An 18,403-nucleotide genomic window follows, 5' to 3' on the forward strand; every position below is an offset into this window, starting at 1 on the left:
GTTCTGTTCAAATTGAAAACTAAATATTTTCCTGACTGATACTTACCTTATTTATGCACTTGGTTTAAGCAATATGAGGCAGAAGATAGATAAACTACCAACAGCAAAGCACTGACAGACACTGACAGAAGTGTTTTCTTGGTTATCTGAGGGCTTACCTTAAACCTTCCCATCCTCGGGCCATTTGGATATGTTTTAGGGAGCGTTCTTCTTATTCGAATACAAACATTTTAAAAAGTATTGGCCCCAGGCTATTTTACGCATAAGGTGCACCAACGTTTATCCTTCTACTGTATATCATATGTTCTAAAAGCTATAGAAAGTTATACATGAAGACCTGTTATCTCACATAAAGAATGAAACAGATAAAAATAAGAGAAAGTCTAAAATGCATTTGGCTTGTTTGCTGCATTGCATCACAATGGAGATCTGTGTTAATATAGGACCAACCCAGAGTGGGCTGGACCCTTTGCTAACTTAGTATGTCTTTTGGTATGTTAGAGCTTAGGCTCCTACATTAGTCCTCAGAGCAACTGAGCAACACACCATCATCTAAAAATTGGAAATGTGGAATTAACTGAGAAGGCATCACAAAAAATATATCATCAACAAGTATGTAGAGGGAGTCTTTTTCATCTAAATTTCATTTTCTGGAGGCTGTTAAATCTCTTTGATATGGTCAGTGTGTGGGAAAAATGTTCTTGGGATCTTTCAGCCAAAGCTTTAATTGTGTAACTGTGTTCTATTTTATGTTCTGAGAAAAGATATTATATGCATCAAGTCAGTGCTGCACAAAAGCAGAACACAACATTTAGAAAGTATCTGCTTGAAGGCTTTGTTTCCTGTTTTGTGCCTTTTACATTTCTTGTCATGCTTTTTTCAGTTGCTGTTTAATCGGTGCGAACATTTTCTGTGCAGAGCCCTGACTAATTTCCTAAAACATCAAATGAGCTTGGAACACCTTTGATTATCATCAAGCAATTTATTAAAAGTTTAGTTTAAAAACCAGTTTTGTCTGAACTGTGAAATAACTGAAAAATAGTTTGAAACTGCTCTTTCTTTTTTGTCAATTTTGACATAGTTGCAACAATGTGTTATTACACTGTTGCATAACTACCTTTTTTGACATACAGACCATTTCTAAAGTGTCTCAAAATGTTTCAAAACTTTCCGTCCAAATACATTACTTGTGGAGCAAAGGACTTCAAAAGCAACACTTAGGAGATGCATCACCATATTACATTATGCTGATGAATGAGCAGTGGGTTGGGACTTGGCTTGGGAACCGGTTCACATCCCAGCCCAGACAATGAAATGTGGAATGTGGACTGGAGAGGTGCCAGCCCACTTATATATATATACGTATCTCAGGGTTTAAATTTAATTTTGTTGTGTGTGCACTATGACAATAAAAGATGTTTCTTCTTCTAAATGCACAGCAGGACAGACACAACCACTTTTTGTTCAGTGATGTGATTGAGCTTCCGTTTAAAGAGGAGATGGTCTTTGTATCCACAAAAAAGGCATTTCCTCCTCCCAGTGTAAATTAGGATTTATTTCTTTCATTCAGCTTAATTGAGTTTTCTAATAATGCTTCTTTCCAAAAACCGTATTCACAAGGCAGCATTATAATATTGGCGAGAGTGCAAAGGGTAAATAATTTATCTAAAAATATGTCATATGCTCAGTTTCCAGGGGAAGAAAGTTCTGTTCACCATGAGGCCAGAGGAATCAGCGACGTCCCCTCAGGACAGGCCAACACCTCGATGGAGTCTGAGCTCTAGCTCTGGACTGAACTACGGCTCATATGCAAACAGCCTTGCATCACTTGCACCCTTGACAGTGGAGAGGCCAGCTATATCACAGAAACGGGCCTACGTAGCCATTGCTGTCCTTTGCTACATCAACTTGCTCAACTACATGGAACGCTACACAATAGCAAGTTAGATGAGCTCTTGTGTGTGCATGGCAATATTTACTGTCAACAAGCACTTGTTGCGGCTTGTTTACACACACATACATATATATATTCATATGTATATATATATATATATATTTTTTTTTTTTTTTTTTTTAATTGTCATTCAGGTGTCCTCTCCAACATTCAGAGATTCTTTAATATACATGACAGCACAGCTGGACTCCTACAAACAGGTGAAATGATGCATCTCCTTAAAAGGGACACACACACGCACACACCAATCTCTTTGACAGAAAGCTCACATACTGTTAATGTTCCTCTCTCCTTGGAAAATGCATAGCTCAAGAGTAAATCATGCCACACATTCTGCATGTGAACAGGAGAGCAGTGTTAGATATTGCAAGATGTGTGTGACACGTTTTCTTTCTGAATGAGCAAAATATTTGCTTTAATATTGGTGCCTTCACGGTACATATTCTTGTAGCAGTTTTCTGAGCGAGTTCTTTTCATTCACTGTAAATGATTAGATTTGACTGATTTTTGTTCTTGCATCTCCAGTGTTCATCTTCAGTTTCCTGCTTTTGGCCCCTCTCTTTGGTTACCTTGGGGATCGCTATAACCGGAAATACATCATAATTGCTGGTTTGAATGTGTGGCTAGTGACTGCAGCCGGCAGCTCTCTTGTGACTGAGTCAGTAAGTGAGCTGTACTGAACTGAAGATGTGTTCACATACACCTATTATGCATAAGAAGAAATGCTGTTACTTCCTGTTGCTATTACCTCTGCTTCCTTTTACTCTACAATATCATCTTGCAGTCAGTCCTCAACTTGCAATGAACGAATGACGTGTGTTCAGTGCAATGAGTATTACAGAGGTGCAGGTCAGGAAGCTTAACCTCACAGCTCCAAACAGGCAAAGCTCATATCTATAGGTGTTTTATATAAGTCATCCAAAGAGATGTCAAATAATGCTGTTAATTTGTTTAGTGTCTAGCAGCACGCACCACAACATAAAGTCAGAAGAGAAATTCTTTTACTTTAAACAGTTTCTCTTGAAGTGAAGTGAATGAAGTGAAAAACCTGTGGTTCCTTATTTGTAACTGAGCCAGAGGGAAATCTTTCTTTCTGTCTTCAGAGTTTCTGGCTTCTGGTGCTGTTGCGAGCGCTGGTCGGGGTTGGAGAGGCTGCTTATTCCACTATTGCCCCCACCATTATCGGTGACCTCTTTACTGGTGGCCAACGCAGCATCATGATCTGTGTCTTCTATATCTTTATTCCGGTTGGAAGGTTAGCAACAAACTTTAGTTTGTGTCTGTAGGTTTAATGAAAACTTGCCAAATACCAAGCACCAGTTTTTCTAGTTGGTTAATGTTTAGAAGGCTGTTGAAAACATTGATTGTTTGAGGATGTGGTTGGTGTGAAGCTACAGCACTTAAACCTGACAACATGAGCTACAGCACGTAGCTGCAAAAAGAACCATTTATTTTATGTGATGTTATTTCAGTTAAAATATGTCAAGACAGTGTAAGATGATTTACCTCCAAATCATGTTTATTTATACAGTACAAAGTAAAGTCAATGTGTAAACTGGTTCTTTATTTACCTTTGCCACTGATAGAGTTTATTGTTTACTATTTACAAGGACAGTTTAAAAATTCATTGTCTTTTCAGTGGTCTTGGATACATAGTGGGGGCAGGTTGTGCAAAACTCACCGGGGACTGGCACTGGGCTCTCAGGGTAAGAATATTTCAATCTGTAATAGCACTGCTAAAATGATGCACATGTTAATGTATTTCTGTGTTATAAGGTCACTCCCATCCTGGGTCTAGTTGGACTTTTCTTGTTGGCTTTCTTATGCCCTAACCCAACCAGAGGTGCTGCAGAGACCCATGGCGAGGGAGTTACTGGGAGGAGCTCTTACAAGGAGGATGTCAAGTACATTCTGAAAATGTAAGACATGGAAAATAATCCTGGATTTATCTTATATTCTAGCCAATACCATCTGCCTACAGATTTTGAATGAGCAGATTCAACAGCTCATAAGCTTGTAGTAATTTTTTTTTTAGAGCACAACAAAAATAAAAATTTCTGGCTCTGAAATTTGGTTATTGAAGGACTATGAACAGGATGAGTATTGATGAGGACACGGTCATGTAAAAAATAAACTTCCTGATGCTCTCTGGTGGACAAACTATGCAATAGCGTCAAGATTTGACACTTTCCAAAATATATTACATATATACTATAAGGAAAGTTACTGTGAAAGAGGCTCTATAGAGAATATTAATTAGAACGAATACTGCAGAACTTTGCACTAGTCTCTAAAATGTACTAATGTACTACAATGTACTACAATTAGTTTTTTCTGCCTCATATTTACTAATACTCTTGTGTTACTATGATCCTAGCAAAAGTTATGTTTGGTCCTCCCTTGGAGTGACAGCTTTGGCCTTCCTGACCGGAGCCCTGGCTTTCTGGATGCCTACGTTTCTGTCCAGAGCTCAGGTTACTCAGGGAATCCGCCCGCCTTGTATCAAAGCGCCCTGTGACCCAACAGACAGGTGCAGTGTGACCTTTGACCTTAATCAACCAATATTTAACTGATTTCTGTCAAGCTTACAACGGAGTTTGACCGACGCTGTTTGCCTCTGCTGCTTGTACAGTTATATCTTTGGTGCTGTGACTGTGGTGACGGGCATTGTGGGAGCAAGTCTTGGCAGTGGTTTATCCAGGTGGTTACGAAACAAGGTGCCAAATGGAGACCCACTCATCTGTGCAACAGGCATGCTGGGATCAGTCCCATGTCTCTTCATCACCATATTTGTGGCATCAGAAAGCATTGCTGCCAGTTATGTATGTTTGTTGGTATCTTCTTATCTAGAGAGTCATCCCTTAACACTGTAATGCAATCATCTACATGCCTATTGTTCATTGCTTAAACCTACCAAGACTGCACTTTGATCATGACTGTGAAGAAACCACACGATTGTAGACATCTTGAATTTCTTACAGAAGAGCAGCGGCATCGGTAATTAATTTCACCAGCACAAAACACTGAACCAGAAACATTTTCCCACTGAATTAAATTTTAAAATCTGTCATGATTCACTAGAACTCTAAAACACTTCAACTGTAACAGCCGTGTCATCTGGTCTGGATGTGTCCCTCAGCACCAATTTGTTTTAACAAGAACAGTTCATGATGTCAAAAAGGTAGAATCAATATTTCATTTGATTTATGAATCATTTGTTTACCAGGGGTCTTTATTGTCACATTTCAGGTTTTCATTTTCTTTGGGGAATTACTGCTGTCACTGAACTGGGCTGTCATCGCAGACATACTGCTGGTGAGTTGAAATGTTTAAATGAAAAGTTTCAATTTCACAAATAAAAGTGTAAGTCTGTTGAAAACTGAAGCTGACAGGTGATTTTATTACATTTTACCTCAGTATGTTGTTATACCTACCAGAAGGGCCACAGCCGAGGCCCTCCAGATTACATTCGGTCATCTCCTGGGTGATGCTATCAGTCCTTACTTAATAGGAATGGTAAGAAATAGTCCCACTTTAGCTCATTCATCCGCCGTTGTACTGATTAATTGATAATGCTTCTGCAAGCTGCTATGTCTGTGTATAATTGACCACCACTCCTGTTTTCCTCTGTAGATCTCTGATGCTATACGCAAAACTAAACCTGAAACCCACGAGTGGAGCTTCCAAAGCCTGAAGTACAGCCTCCTGATCTGCCCATGTGTGGGAATCCTGGGTGGGGTGTTTTTCTTAATGAGTTCCCGCTACATCAGTGAAGACAGGAAGGCAGTGCAGCAACTAACTGAACAAACTGGAAATGGTTAGTTACAGTTCTTTTATTCTCACATGAATAGCAAAAAAAAAAAAAAAAGCAGCAAAACGAATTGTTCCGGTAGAGAATTTCTGTATGAATGACACACAAGTGCATGATTAAGTCTTCTCTGTTCAGGTTGTTTGTCAAGCTCAGTGGTACACAGTGCTCCTGAAGAACAGCTCTCTGTTCATCTCACTTTACTACATGATGGCTATCCTCCTAATGCAGTTAGGAGCAAATTCCCCTTGTCTGCCCACATACCCAAACAGCACACTGCCTGTCTAGTTTTCTGGCAACTCAGTGCAGGAGATGGATGGAATATGATAAAGGCAACATTGTCTTTCTGACCTCTTTCTCTCCATTTTGTCAGACTGCTAAATGACATATGAGGCCTGCACCAACAACACTCCTCTGATCCTGCACATCCCTGTGTGTGCGTGTAACAAATCTTTCAATTTACATGTCATTCTAATGTGTTTGTATGTGTGTGTGTGTGTGTCAGATGGTGCTCCGCCACAGCAACTTCCTGCACCTGAACCACCCATGGCGCTGGACAAGAGTAATAAATAAATCTGGACAAAAGCAACCGTGCAGTTATCATATGTTTGTAAGTGTACATGTTTGAAGTTCAGATAAAAAGCACTGGTTTGAAGAGAAGGTGTTTGAGATGACCCAGAAGGATCCTTTTTTTATCATTTCACAGCCACAAAGTCAGATCCAGAGAAAGCTGTCTTTTAAAAAATTATTTTTTTTTTTTACACATTTCAAAAACTCAGGGAAAACAAGTGAAAAGTTAATGCCAAAACTCTGATATCTTTACAGTGCTTAAAGAAGGAAAAAAAGCTCACACTTCACACAGCTATTACAGTATAACTGTATAACAGCATTACCTCTCCTTCGGGGGCACCGGGCAGCTTACTTGAAAAGTTGATGCTTACAGTGTTTGGAATGTGTTTAGTGTAGTGCTTTGTTGTTGTTGTTTTTGTTGATTTGCCAGTAAATTTTTAGAAAGAAACAGAAAATGAGCTGACTCATCCATTTACCCCAAAGGTAATGATACTACACAGGTGCATTTGCTCAGTAAAATCATAAAGCATCATGTTTAGGAAACCTTTCTGTAAAGCAGCCTAACAGCCTTGCCTTAAGAGAAATACTGTGCTGACACCAGAGTTTCAAAATGGCTGAGTTCAGTCCGGCGTGACCGTGGTCAACTTGTTTTTCTTTTCTTAATGACTCTCTTGAATTTGCTGACGTCAGTAGATGCACATGCGGCCAATTTGGGCTGCAGCTCTTTCCAGTTCAGTCAAGCTCGTCAACTCAGGAAGAATATGCTGAATTTGCCCAAGGATCAACATTTTGGATTGTCAGATTAGCTACTCCATCTATGAATGTCCCACCTGGCAATCATGCTTGCAGCTGCTGCCTCATAATAAGGACCAGAGGGGCTCCAGGCTGGTCTACATTTGCACAGTATGGATTTGAGCATCTAGGACTTCAATCTCTTAATTTATTACATATATTTCTGAAAATATATCATACATCTGTGCTCACCTCCTCTTCAAGTGTTGCTACACTGAAAATGTGTCTCAAAGCTCTGACTGCATTTTATCCTCAAATGGTCATTAAACAAAACAAGTCTATCGATTCTATTTGTGTGTTTTATTCAAAGTATCCACAAGATGGCACAGCTGCATCACTGTCAGAAATGCCATCACTGGTATTTGCTGAGGGGATTGAAACTTGAGCACAGCACTGACTCAAAGTTTGCAGTTTTTTACTTTTGCACCAGTAACCTTGTGTATAATTCATTAACCATCAGTGTCAGATGTTGGAGAGTCTCCTCATGAAACTGACATGGCTGCCTCAGACAGTATGTGATGTGGTGGCATGTTCAACCTTTGACATTTTCCCCATTTGAGTGTTTACTCGTGATATTCACTGAACCCTAAACTGAGTTGGAGTCTGTGACCCTTGCTGAGTTCATGGAACATGATAGGTGGTTACATTCATCATCTTAAGCCTGGCTGCTCTTGTCAAAGACCATCACAGACCAGGCAAACATGTCATATTCACATAACCTGCTATGACGGCAGCTTATCAATCAATGTCTGAACTGTTCGCTAAGCTGTTGCAAAAGTGTCTAACATCTCCTGGCAAATCCTAACAGCTGCATTTCATTGCGTGTTCCCATTGTTTTCTGGTGGAGTAAACCTCGCAGGGAGGTCAAAGGTCATTGCCCTTGTCACTCTCAGGTACAAGGTCATGCATTAATTGGGCTGCAATGTCATCGTATCATTGACTGATCACAATAACTGCCGCAAAGACCGAAGTGAAATCCTGAAGCAGAATCAATTAGCTGACTTCTCACATTTCTGTCAAAATATTTCACAAGTGCTGACGCTGTTGACTGAATTTGATATTGACACATAGATGAAAGCTCCATTCCAAGGACACTGAGCCATTGTTTATGCCATCATTGCTCTCATTGCTCTATTACGGAGTTCACTGGTACTTCCTTTTGTTTTTGAACATCTCAGCCTTAGGTTGTAATTTTCCAGAAGTTATGTGGTTACTCAGTATGCTGAGGGAATAGACTGGGACGCAAGGCACGTATGTGAAACAACAAGCAAGCACACACGCACAAGCAAAGGTATGTGGAAAACATTTTGGAGGTAACGGTTCAACCTGCAATTAAAAGACAATAGGCATTGTGCACCATGTTTCTGAGCACTTTATCTGCATAGCTCTCCGTTTCCCCCGTCGACCCTGGCTGCACAGGAAACTGTCACAATGGCTAATAAATTGCCCAGACCGATCAATGAGGGAGCCAGGGGGAGAGCGGATACATTCAGTGTTTACACTGGGATTGCAAACATTTTTGGTTGTGAAAACAGCAGTGTTTTTCCGACGTGCTCACATGTAATAATACGCAACATGGGACTAGTCCATAATAAGAACACTGATTTGATATCATTAATGACTCAGGCTCATGTGTATGACACACATTGACTGTGAGGGAAGTCAGGTTTGAGCTATTAGAGATCCGCTGCACAAAATTGATAAGTAGTCAGAGTACATTTGTGGGTGTGATGCTGTCCTTATCACCAACAAACTTCTGTAGTTGCATTACGTCATGCAGAGGAAGCGCCTGCTCTGCTCTCTGTGATGACCCTTATTTGGCCAATTACATGGAATGGGGCCTTCTTGGCTTTACACCTCAGCTAGGATGGGCAAATCTGCATTTCTGTCGTACCATTAAAAACCAAATAGAGGAGCATCTAAAAATGTAACCAAAAAAAGCCAATGTACATTATATATATGCCGGCATAGTTTTTAGAGTCATTTCTACATAATGCACAGCTCTGTATGGTTTTGACAAAGCACAAATGAAATGTGTTGATTGGACTGTTGGGTGTGATTATTCACACAGAGTTGCCCAAATAGAAGATTTCATAAATTGCTCGCTTTAATTATCACAGTTGTTTGGTGATTCTAAATGTAACAAAGCCAGTTGCAGTTAAACGATCTGATGTCACTGGAAATAAAACAAGACAGTGGGAAAAAAAAAGCAGCCAAATCTGTGGTTTGTGCTATAATGGCATATGCACATTCTGGTCCTATGTATTTAGCATTCCTGTTTCAGAGGCTTTCTGGCCACTGGGCTGGAGAGAGCTGATTCACAGACACAGCTATGGCAATGGGGTAATTACAAAGAACCATGCAGCCTATAAATATGAGCAACCAGGAAGATCTGCAAGTAAAACTCAGCCACATAGTAGCTCAAATTTCTCCAATTAGCTAAAGTCAGATGTGAATCTTTCAGTTGCATGAAGAATGCAGTTGGGAAGAAATTACTCCAACAAATGATCAACATGGTAATATCAAGGCAGACAGTGTAGTCAGAGCAGATTTTACTTCAGACAGATCAACTGAGACTGATGACCCAGTACCAAGCAGACCAGCTTGGATGGAGCTGTCAAATAAATAATAAAATGAGCAGATAAAAGATGCTCCTGGACCCTATATTTAGTTGCTCTCTGCCTGCCTCCTGCTGCTCCCCCCCATGACTTCCATGAAGCAGAGACATCAGCCCAGATCTATTCAAATCCTCAGCTGCTCCTGCACCAGACGGTCTGTTGCTTGAGTTTGGAAAAGTGCACAGTGGGAGGGGGGAGTGAGAGGTTGGTCCTGCAAGCCACTGTCAAGCACAGACAGTGCAGAGGTCAGGAGGTCTCAGCGTACGAGAAAAGGTCAGGATGGCAGAACCCACACCTCAAGACTGACCAAAGCCGAGACGGCTCCGGCTCCGGCTCCAAAAACAAATGTGTATGAAGAGAATGGATGTAGGGTGGTCCAGTGTCGCTGCATATCACTGAAGGCAGCGTGCTCTCAATGTGGCCACACGTGTAAAACGTGTAGATAAGAGCAGCCCAGTCTTTAGATGATCTCATGTTAGGGCACATGCAAATACTTCAGCAATGTGACATTTTGCTATCAGTCCATTTCAAGATAGGCTATGCTAATGCTGTCAGTATCACTGAACAAGGCCTCCTCTATTTTATGGCCTGTGTGAAATGAGTCTGGTTGGAGGCTTCATTGCCTGAGTCAACCATTTCTACCAATTGTAGGAATTCATCACCTGGATCAAACATCACTTTACGAGACACTTCCCTTGTGATAATCAATTGGAATAGACTGGACTGAAATAGAGGCCACACAACTGAATATATAATGTGGTGTAATGATAAAATACAAATGAGACTACAGTACAGGAGGATGAGTTTTAGAATTTAAAATGTTTGTTTTGATTAGGACTGGAACTACTTCAGATGCCTCATTCAGGCTGGTTTCAGTCTATATGATGAATGTTATTAAAATGGTCAAACCACAGCTTCTTTTTAAGGACAAAAAACAACAAAAAAAAAAAAAAACAGTGACTTTAAGGCCATCATATACTGAAACAAAAGAAGACAAATCAGAATTAGAAAAGATACAAAATTTTATCAAAATTGGCTTCATATACAAGAATAGTATAGAACTGGTTGTTTTTTCTTTGACTGAGCAAAACCAGGGGGATCTTTAAGAAATGGCACATAGAGTACTGAGGGAAACTGGAACACCTGGTCCTTAGCAGAGGAAAAGGAAATGTGTTGATTTAGCTGGATGTAAACATTGCTGATCAAAGAAACAATGGAAGACACACTGTTGTTATTACTGCAATTGAAAGTTTCCTTGATTACTTTAACTCCTGAATATTTTTCATATTTATTTTACGTAACAGGGTAAAAATGTAAATAGAACAGAAGAGATGCACATGTAGCACAGGACAAACGTTTGGACACACTTTCCTATTCATTTGAATGAGAAGGTGTGTCCAAACATTTGGTCTGTACTGTATGCATGAAAAGCCATCAGCAATCACATGACAAAATCCTCATCATCATCCATCCATCCATCCATCTTCTACCACTTTTCCATTTCCAGGTTGTGCGGGTTGCTGGAGCCAATCCCAGCCAGCGTTTTGGGCAAGGGTGGGGTACATCCTCAACAGGTTGTCCTCATCAATGAGCTGTGTGTGCAATTTATGGATGAACTATAAATGTTGTATAGCAGTATTGTAGGAAGTATTTCCAGGTCCTCTGCATTTGTAAAATGCAAAGCAGAAACCATTTTGCACTCATTTGACTGCCTGGACTTATTGAATAAGAGAGCTAACGTCACACCTCTGACCTGAAATGTTTAATTCATTGCCTCTTGTTTGTTGATTATGATTTTTATTGCTTTATTGACACAAAACCACCAGGAACATCTTGAACACTGTCAAAAGAGGTGGAGACTTGAAGAGGGACAGCTGATAGACATGCGTCAGGGGGACATTTAAACTTTACTGGCAGACACATGTAAAACGTACAACACGTCAGCATTATCGTCCTGTTGGCATTGGGCTCAGCGATTAGCAGGTTATCTCCCATCCTGCAGTGCAGGCCTGGCCCCCAGCTGACACAGGAAGGAAAGCTGGGGCAGTGACTCAGTGGCTCCAGGCCACATAGTAGAATAATGCCAGAGATAGGTCCAGGTCCACCAAGCCACTCTGCCACATGAAAAACATGAAGGATCCCACTGACATGAGCAGCATATCAAACACATCCCAAAGAAAGAGGAGGGGAGGTGGGGGCTCCGGAGAGGGAGACAGGAAAAGCTGTTTACTAGGGCTCCCTCCTCAGCCCTCCACATCAGACCAGTGCCTGCCTTCGCCCTCTTCTCTTTTCCTGCATCCTCTTATCCTGTAGGTCAGTCTGCAGCCTCACAAAAGCTTTTCTCAGGAGTATTGTATTTAAAATTTTAGGAATTCATCATACTTAATACTATATATGCAAACAGCCTAGTTAATGTCATTAGTCTGTGTATAATGTAGTGACTGAACAGGCTTAGGCAGAAGCTATCTATGCCTAATCTACACTCTCATCATTATGAGTCACCCTTCAGATGAAAGAAAACAACAACAAAAATGTTTTGCTTAAAGACCAGCTTCTTGAAAACCAAAAGTGAGCTAAGCATTATTTTTTATTTATACTTGCCTTATTTCAGAATTTCACTCCAATGTTAGAAATCTATCTAATTTTAATACTTTTTTTTAGTTGGTTTTGTCCCTTATCCCGTTGTATCACTTGATTTTATTTATTTATTTATTTTTTTTTTACAGACCCTGTCGGTCTCTGTTCGTTTCCAGATTCAAATGGGGGTTTCAGACATCATAGTCAATGGGATGCAAGTGGATAATAGATTTGATAGTAGAATTGCAAAACAAAAGCCTCAAACCCTTCAGGTTTTACCAGCAGAAGTGTCTTGACAACAATACTGGTCAGTTAAATGTAATCAAACCTCATCTCTTACACCCTTACTGAATGCCTGCAGAGCAGAGCCGAACAGGCGCCCAGCCCGCCCCTCCACCCCCGACCCCCAGCACATGCCAGGATTCAGCCTCCTTCATCTTCTCTATCTACCTCCCAATAGACTTCGTTTAGTCCTTCACTGGTCCAAACAAAGACACAAATATTGATTTAATCTCTGTATGCCTATGTTTTACTGTGGTCGAATAAAACCCTCACCAGGATGTGGGCGGCACAGTTCATCAGGAAAAGAGTCCGTTGGCCAGTGTCCCCCCTGGCTAAACTTGTCTGGACAGCTCCCTCCCCACACCCTTATTTCAAACACTAAATTCTGTACTCACATTAAATCATCAGCGCCATCAGTCTGCCACGGTGCAGACAAATAAAACTCCCTTTACACTTTCTGTGACATAATGTCAGTCAGTAATGCACCCAATGAACAAATCTAACAATTAGCTGGTGATAATTCACCTTGTTTCTGACACAACCCAGATGGCACAGAAACAGGCCATTTTCCTTCTCTAGGCTCTTCGTCCTCTCACAATTCCACTGCTACCGTTATTACTTGGATTTGAAGCCTATCGCAAAGAAAAGTGATAAATGAAAATGGTCAGAAATGTTCGAAAATAATAAAATGCATCACAGGAGATTGTAACCTTATTTGGGCTTCTCTTGATGATTTTTTCTTGTAGTTAGTTAAAGCCCAACAATCTTCCAGTAGCATGAATGAAGGGAGTCAAGCGATATTCAAATTTTGAATGAGATCAGCAACGAAGAATGTCCTTGCAGTTATTTCAGGCGTTCTGTGTCTTCCTGCCATTGACTGCAATGGGCACGAGGACAGTGGTTTGTTGTTGAGGACAGTGGACAGTGGTTGTTGAAACTGTCAGAACTCTGCCAGTTGCTTTTGTGTTCATTTTTTCTTAACCGAACCGGATGATTTTTTTTTTTCCCCCCTGGGTTTATTCTGTAACCACCAGAAAAACCACAGACAAACATGCCGGACAGTGAAATTCATCCAGCTCTTCTCTCCTCAATTTCTAAGCAGAAAAAAATGTTTCAACCAAATGTGACTGATAAATTGTTGACTTTGTGGCTCACAGACAAAATATATATATATATTTTGAGCAAAACAGTGAGAACTGGGTCAGATTGAAAAGTCAGTGTCTTGGTGGATCACGGTTGCTGTTTTTTCTGGAAAGATCTTGTTATGTGGATTGCAGGAAACTCAATCAGTTCAGAGGATGAGAAGCTCTAATTCCACAGGTAGTCAATGATGTAGTTAAAGGTAGAACTCTGAAATGACTTTTTTCTATGTTGAAGCCAGATGTTGAAGACCACGGAAGGTTGGATGTTATTAGTTATTATTTCTAAAAGCAGTCTAATGATCCTATTTTCTATATTTTCACTAACCTCAGAAATAATGAGATAAATATCAACATGTATGATGTAACAAATGTAACAAAAAATGCTGTCTAATTTTTATCATTGTTGGTCTTATTGTTGTTTTATTTTTTATTTTAGTTGCACAGTTTGATTATTCAGAATGATTTTATCCTTGAATTGTTATCTGACATGTCTGATTAAATGTGATGACTTCTGCCATCACATGTCAAGCTCAGTGGGATTTCGGGGCGCATGAAAATAAAACTTCTTCTGGGTTTGAGGCCATGCGGACCTTGACCCACAGTCAATCATCAAAGAGGGGGTCCAGTTCTAATTTGCCTTAGTCTTAAAGCAGGGGTTGTGGAATTTGTTTCTTTAGGGTCTATATTGCGCATTTCATAACATCTCAATCACTCCTCTGCCAGAGATCAGTGTGAACACAGTGACATTTTATTTTAAAGGCACTTCTCTCCCACCTGAAGGGAACAACCAACTACAAGAAGCTCTCTGATATGAAACACGGCCGAGCTAGTTGTTTTCTCATGATGCAGCATCTTCAGCAACATAAAATTTTTTATGAAGTCAGTCTGTGATTGTAATAGCACTGACTGTCTGCATGGCAGGATGTTTACATCTATCTATTAAACGTTTTAACTCTCCAAATTTAAGGGGAGAGAAATATATACAAGTTTAAGACCCCTTTAAAAAATAAGAGCACACCAGAGGAGAGCAGCTTCCTGTCCTTTCTAAATGTGTCCCTGCAACACACTTTAGTGACCTACATGTCTTAGCCAATGATAATTCAGTAGTAATAATAGTACTATATGTCAGTCAGCGGTCATTCCTCGCTTATAAATATGATAGACGAGGATGAATGCTATTAAAATGAAATAAATAAAAGCACAAAAGAATAAAGTCGCACCCACCCACCCCTATCCCGCCACCGTCAGTTCCTTAGAAATAACACGGAGGTTTTTCCAACCGCACTCCGGTTGCAGTTCCCCGGCATCTGCGGCAGAGTATCAGGTGCGGCTCCATCATTCGCTGCGGGCTGAGGGGGAGGAGCCTGCGGGGGTAGGCCACACCCACCCCGTATTGTAGCGCTCAGTCCTTAGAAAAAAGCCACGGAGCGCTCAGCCCGTCCGCCACCTCACACTGCCACTGAAATATGTTCCCGACAAGAGCGGCTCCTGCGCTCCCACACTCAGGACAGCTGTTTCACTGCGACTGAAGCCTGCTCAAATCACAGACAGACCCGCCGCTCAGTCTGATCTACTCCGCTCAGCCTTCTCAATCTTTCTCTTTCACTCTCTCTTGGCGTTTTCCTTTTTCTTCTTTTTTTTTTTTTTTTTTTTTTTTTTTTGCGCTGGATCTTTCGTGCCCGAAGATGTGCGTGGAGAGCGATGGATGCGAGATTGAAGGCTGCAGCAGTTCGGATGAGGTGCGCACGCTGTCGGGCAGCATGAGTCCCGGACTGAAATCCAACCCGGACCTCCACCCCTGCAAACCTGGCCAGAAATTCCGAGCCGCGCTGCTCAGATGCCGCTCACCGGCTGCTGCCGCCGGGATCCTCAGTTTTGGCAACATCCTGAATTACATGGACAGATACACAGTAGCCGGTAAGAGAGCAGATTTTTTCCTTTCTATTAGATCTTTTAGGGGATCGTGTTGTGTGTGTGTGTGTGTGTGTGTGTGTGTTCGTGTGAGGGAGCAGCAGCTTGTATCCGCCGGACTGATTGGAGATGAACTAATTGCCTGAGCTGCCTCGGTGTTTGGAGCAGCTCACCTCAGCTGAGGCGGGCAGAACAATGGCCAGTGGCCAGCCTGCTCCTCCTCAGGGCTGCTAGATGCTTGGCTGCTGTGATTTAATCAAAACGACAGCCTTCACGCCCTCACTATCACTCAGGAAGGTATTTAGCTGGTGGATAATTAGCGATTGATCAACTGGAGCGATCCGCGCTCCATCCACTGACTCGCCCGTACGCTTCCGCTGCGTGTGTGGGCTCCTTTGACGGAGCAGCTTCAGCCACTGCAGGCTGGGAGAGATGGAGATGGGGACGGAGGGAGCGCATCAGTCATTAGATCTTCGCTGTTTCTGGGAGAGTCCAGCATCTCTCGCCTGCGCTGCGCGCGGCAGGTCGAGGTGATGCTGCCGGGAGCGCATGTGCCGTCTGTCCTCCTCAAGTGTCCGCATTTCCTCGCTGCAGCTCCGACCTGAGAGCATGTGCTGTTCAAAGTGGGCTTTTTTTCCCAACGTGGAAAGAGCAATCCTTACGGAGCTGATACATTAACTGATTGGATCTTAGATGGATAACTGGCCTGCAAGTGTTAAAACAAAGGTCAGGAGATACAGATAAAGAGCATATATTGAAGTGCAAAAGATCGATTCTTGATAAGGTGTTAAAAGAGTTGATTTAAGTGATAACATTCATAATTAAACTTGCATCATGTTCCTTTGTAGGTATGTGCCTTAATAATTTTATTTGATTGAAGTTTATTGATGTGATTAATTTTAAAGCAAGAAGTATGTCATTTGTATATTTGTTCAAATTAGGTTCAAATTAGTGCATGCTGGAAGCAAATGAAAGATCTGCTGTATTAGACCGTTATATTGGCCAGTACATTGTGGATTTCAGCATGATCTAGGGACCTTGGATTGTGGCACTGAATGGGTTAAAAATATTGCTGCAGCGTGGAGAATGCAGGGAAGTGTGCTCCTGTCTACAGGTTCCTCCATACAAAACGTGCTTTCCTGGTTAAAGTCAAAGTTTATATTGATGCACTCACTGATGTACATCATGCAGTCACGTAAGAGAGGTCAACCTGAAAATCTTGATTGTGATTTCATTGTCCGTTATTTCTTGCCTAATTATCTGATAATCTAATATTTCTTGGACTGGTATATCAGAGAAATGATGTAATCTCTGTCCATAGCCTCTGGCAAAATGGAGTGGCTAATACAAACAGAACGATGTAGAGTGAAGAGGCACATGTCTGCAGCGCTTTATCCTGAAGGCTCCGAGTCCAGTCTGTCAACTTTTTGTAGTCGAACTACACAGGAAGGAAGCCATGAATGATTACAGTGGCTGCTTGACCTACAGCCACAGCGAGAATGTGTTGATGTACAGTGGCATATCTAATCTCCAGCGTCATCAAGAAGCACTCTGTCTCCGCAGATAAACGCGACGTCCTCGCCCTCAATCATAGCTGAGTCGGTATCCCTGCAAAGCAGCGATTTGTACTCCTGTCTGAGTACACCTCCTCGTGCTTTGATCAGAGGAAACCCCTCATTAAGGGGGGCTCAAAAGCAACTCGATCCCTCCCCAGTCCTCTCCATCATGACTCTGTTTCCATAATCTGCCTCTGCTTTTGACAATAGCTAATGAACTGCAAAGGACAAAGTCCTCTGTGAAGCTGTTAACTTTGGTGCTGCTGGACGTCCATGCACCTGCTGTGCTGCCACAGGAGGGGAAAACGGCCTGAAATGAAGTGAGGGGAATGTGGAAATAGGGAGGACGATGATGGGCTGGGGGGCCTGAGGAGTGGTACGGGTGCGGAAGCCTGGGCTAAGCCTCGCGGGGAGACGCTGCACTCAGGGCATGCAGTGCGATCCCTGCCCTGCCATCTGAGCACTACCGGACCCTTTTACATTATGAATGGCCAACATGTGTGTCAGATGGTCACACAGAATGATGAGTACCGGCAACCATGTGCATCTAACAAAACTACCACATACAGAACAAGGTGATCTGCCGTTCTCCCTCCCCTCATCTCCCTCCATCTCTCTTTAACACTTTCTCTCCTCTTCTGCTGTGTGAGCATCATTGCAGCAGTAATTATGTGTTGGCAGCTGCAGCATCTGCGTCGGTAGCACACAGTATCTTCTCCAAGTGTGTTTATTCTGCTCCAAAGCTGTATGGTATGTGAATATAAAATCAATATTGTGCTGTTAGAGCCATTGAAATTGTCATTTTTAATTTGGTAATTAATAGTAATATGGCCTAAATGTTGTCATTTACAAATGCAATTTCTGAGTTTATTGTTCAAACTAAAATGAAGACCCTTGTTTACTTCCCATTACCAGCTCCTTCTTCCTCACATACCATCTGGACTCAAGCTCCTCTCAGCTCTCTCGCTCTGTTCTGTCTTGGCTCCACTCTGCTTTTTACTTTTTATTGAAACCCTTTCAGTAGCAGGTACCCAAACTCAGAGATTTTAATGTCAATTAAGCAAGCATGAGCGCACCCCCACAGCAAGTGCGCACGCACGTTAGAAAAGCCTGTTCCCACCATTTCAAGGCGGGCTGAATGAGAGAGAGGAGTTGTGAGGGGAGGGGCCGGCTGCTGCAGTGGCAGGCTGTCA

General features: G+C 41.8%; 2 protein-coding genes across 3 annotated transcripts in view; both read left to right on the forward strand.

Annotated features, from left to right (window-relative positions):
- The first annotated feature begins 484 nt into the window (after positions 1-484).
- On the forward strand, positions 485-7,399 carry spns3 (SPNS lysolipid transporter 3, sphingosine-1-phosphate (putative)). 2 transcript variants are annotated; one of them, XM_029519148.1, is made up of 13 exons: positions 485-612; positions 1,689-1,942; positions 2,089-2,154; positions 2,480-2,616; positions 3,058-3,209; positions 3,594-3,660; positions 3,731-3,873; positions 4,332-4,484; positions 4,587-4,776; positions 5,204-5,269; positions 5,372-5,470; positions 5,588-5,771; positions 6,268-7,399. In XM_029519148.1, exons 2-13 carry the CDS (start codon positions 1,717-1,719, stop codon positions 6,333-6,335), a joined length of 1,551 nt encoding a protein of 516 aa, XP_029375008.1. In that variant the 5' UTR covers positions 485-612; positions 1,689-1,716; the 3' UTR covers positions 6,336-7,399. The 2 variants fall into 2 exon arrangements, with proteins under 2 accessions (XP_029375008.1, XP_029375009.1); XM_029519149.1 differs by lacking the exon at positions 6,268-7,399 and having other exon boundaries at positions 5,392-5,470; positions 5,588-5,730.
- An 8,020-nt stretch (positions 7,400-15,419) lies between these two features.
- The window catches only part of spns2 (SPNS lysolipid transporter 2, sphingosine-1-phosphate), a 57,362-nt gene continuing 54,378 nt past the window's right edge, over positions 15,420-18,403 (forward strand). Inside the window, exon 1 of the mRNA XM_029519753.1 lies at positions 15,420-15,660. Within this exon, the coding sequence (XP_029375613.1) occupies positions 15,429-15,660 (232 nt within the window). The 5' untranslated portion in view covers positions 15,420-15,428. The remainder of the gene's footprint in view (positions 15,661-18,403) is intronic.

The sequence above is a fragment of the Echeneis naucrates genome, chromosome 14, assembly GCF_900963305.1.
Source record: "Echeneis naucrates chromosome 14, fEcheNa1.1, whole genome shotgun sequence".
NCBI lineage: Eukaryota > Metazoa > Chordata > Actinopteri > Carangiformes > Echeneidae > Echeneis > Echeneis naucrates.

What these genes read in the sequence shown, in the direction of transcription:
- spns3 (XM_029519148.1), top strand. Translation starts at nt 1,717, where the DNA reads ATGAGGCCAGAGGAATCAGCGACGTCCCCTCAGGACAGGCCAACACCT. An exon ending in TCATCGCAGACATACTGCTG is followed by an intron (nt 5,270 to 5,371) that starts GTGAGTTGAAAT and finishes ATTTTACCTCAG; the next exon opens with TATGTTGTTATACCTACCAG. An exon ending in GTCCTTACTTAATAGGAATG is followed by an intron (nt 5,471 to 5,587) that starts GTAAGAAATAGT and finishes TTTCCTCTGTAG; the next exon opens with ATCTCTGATGCTATACGCAA.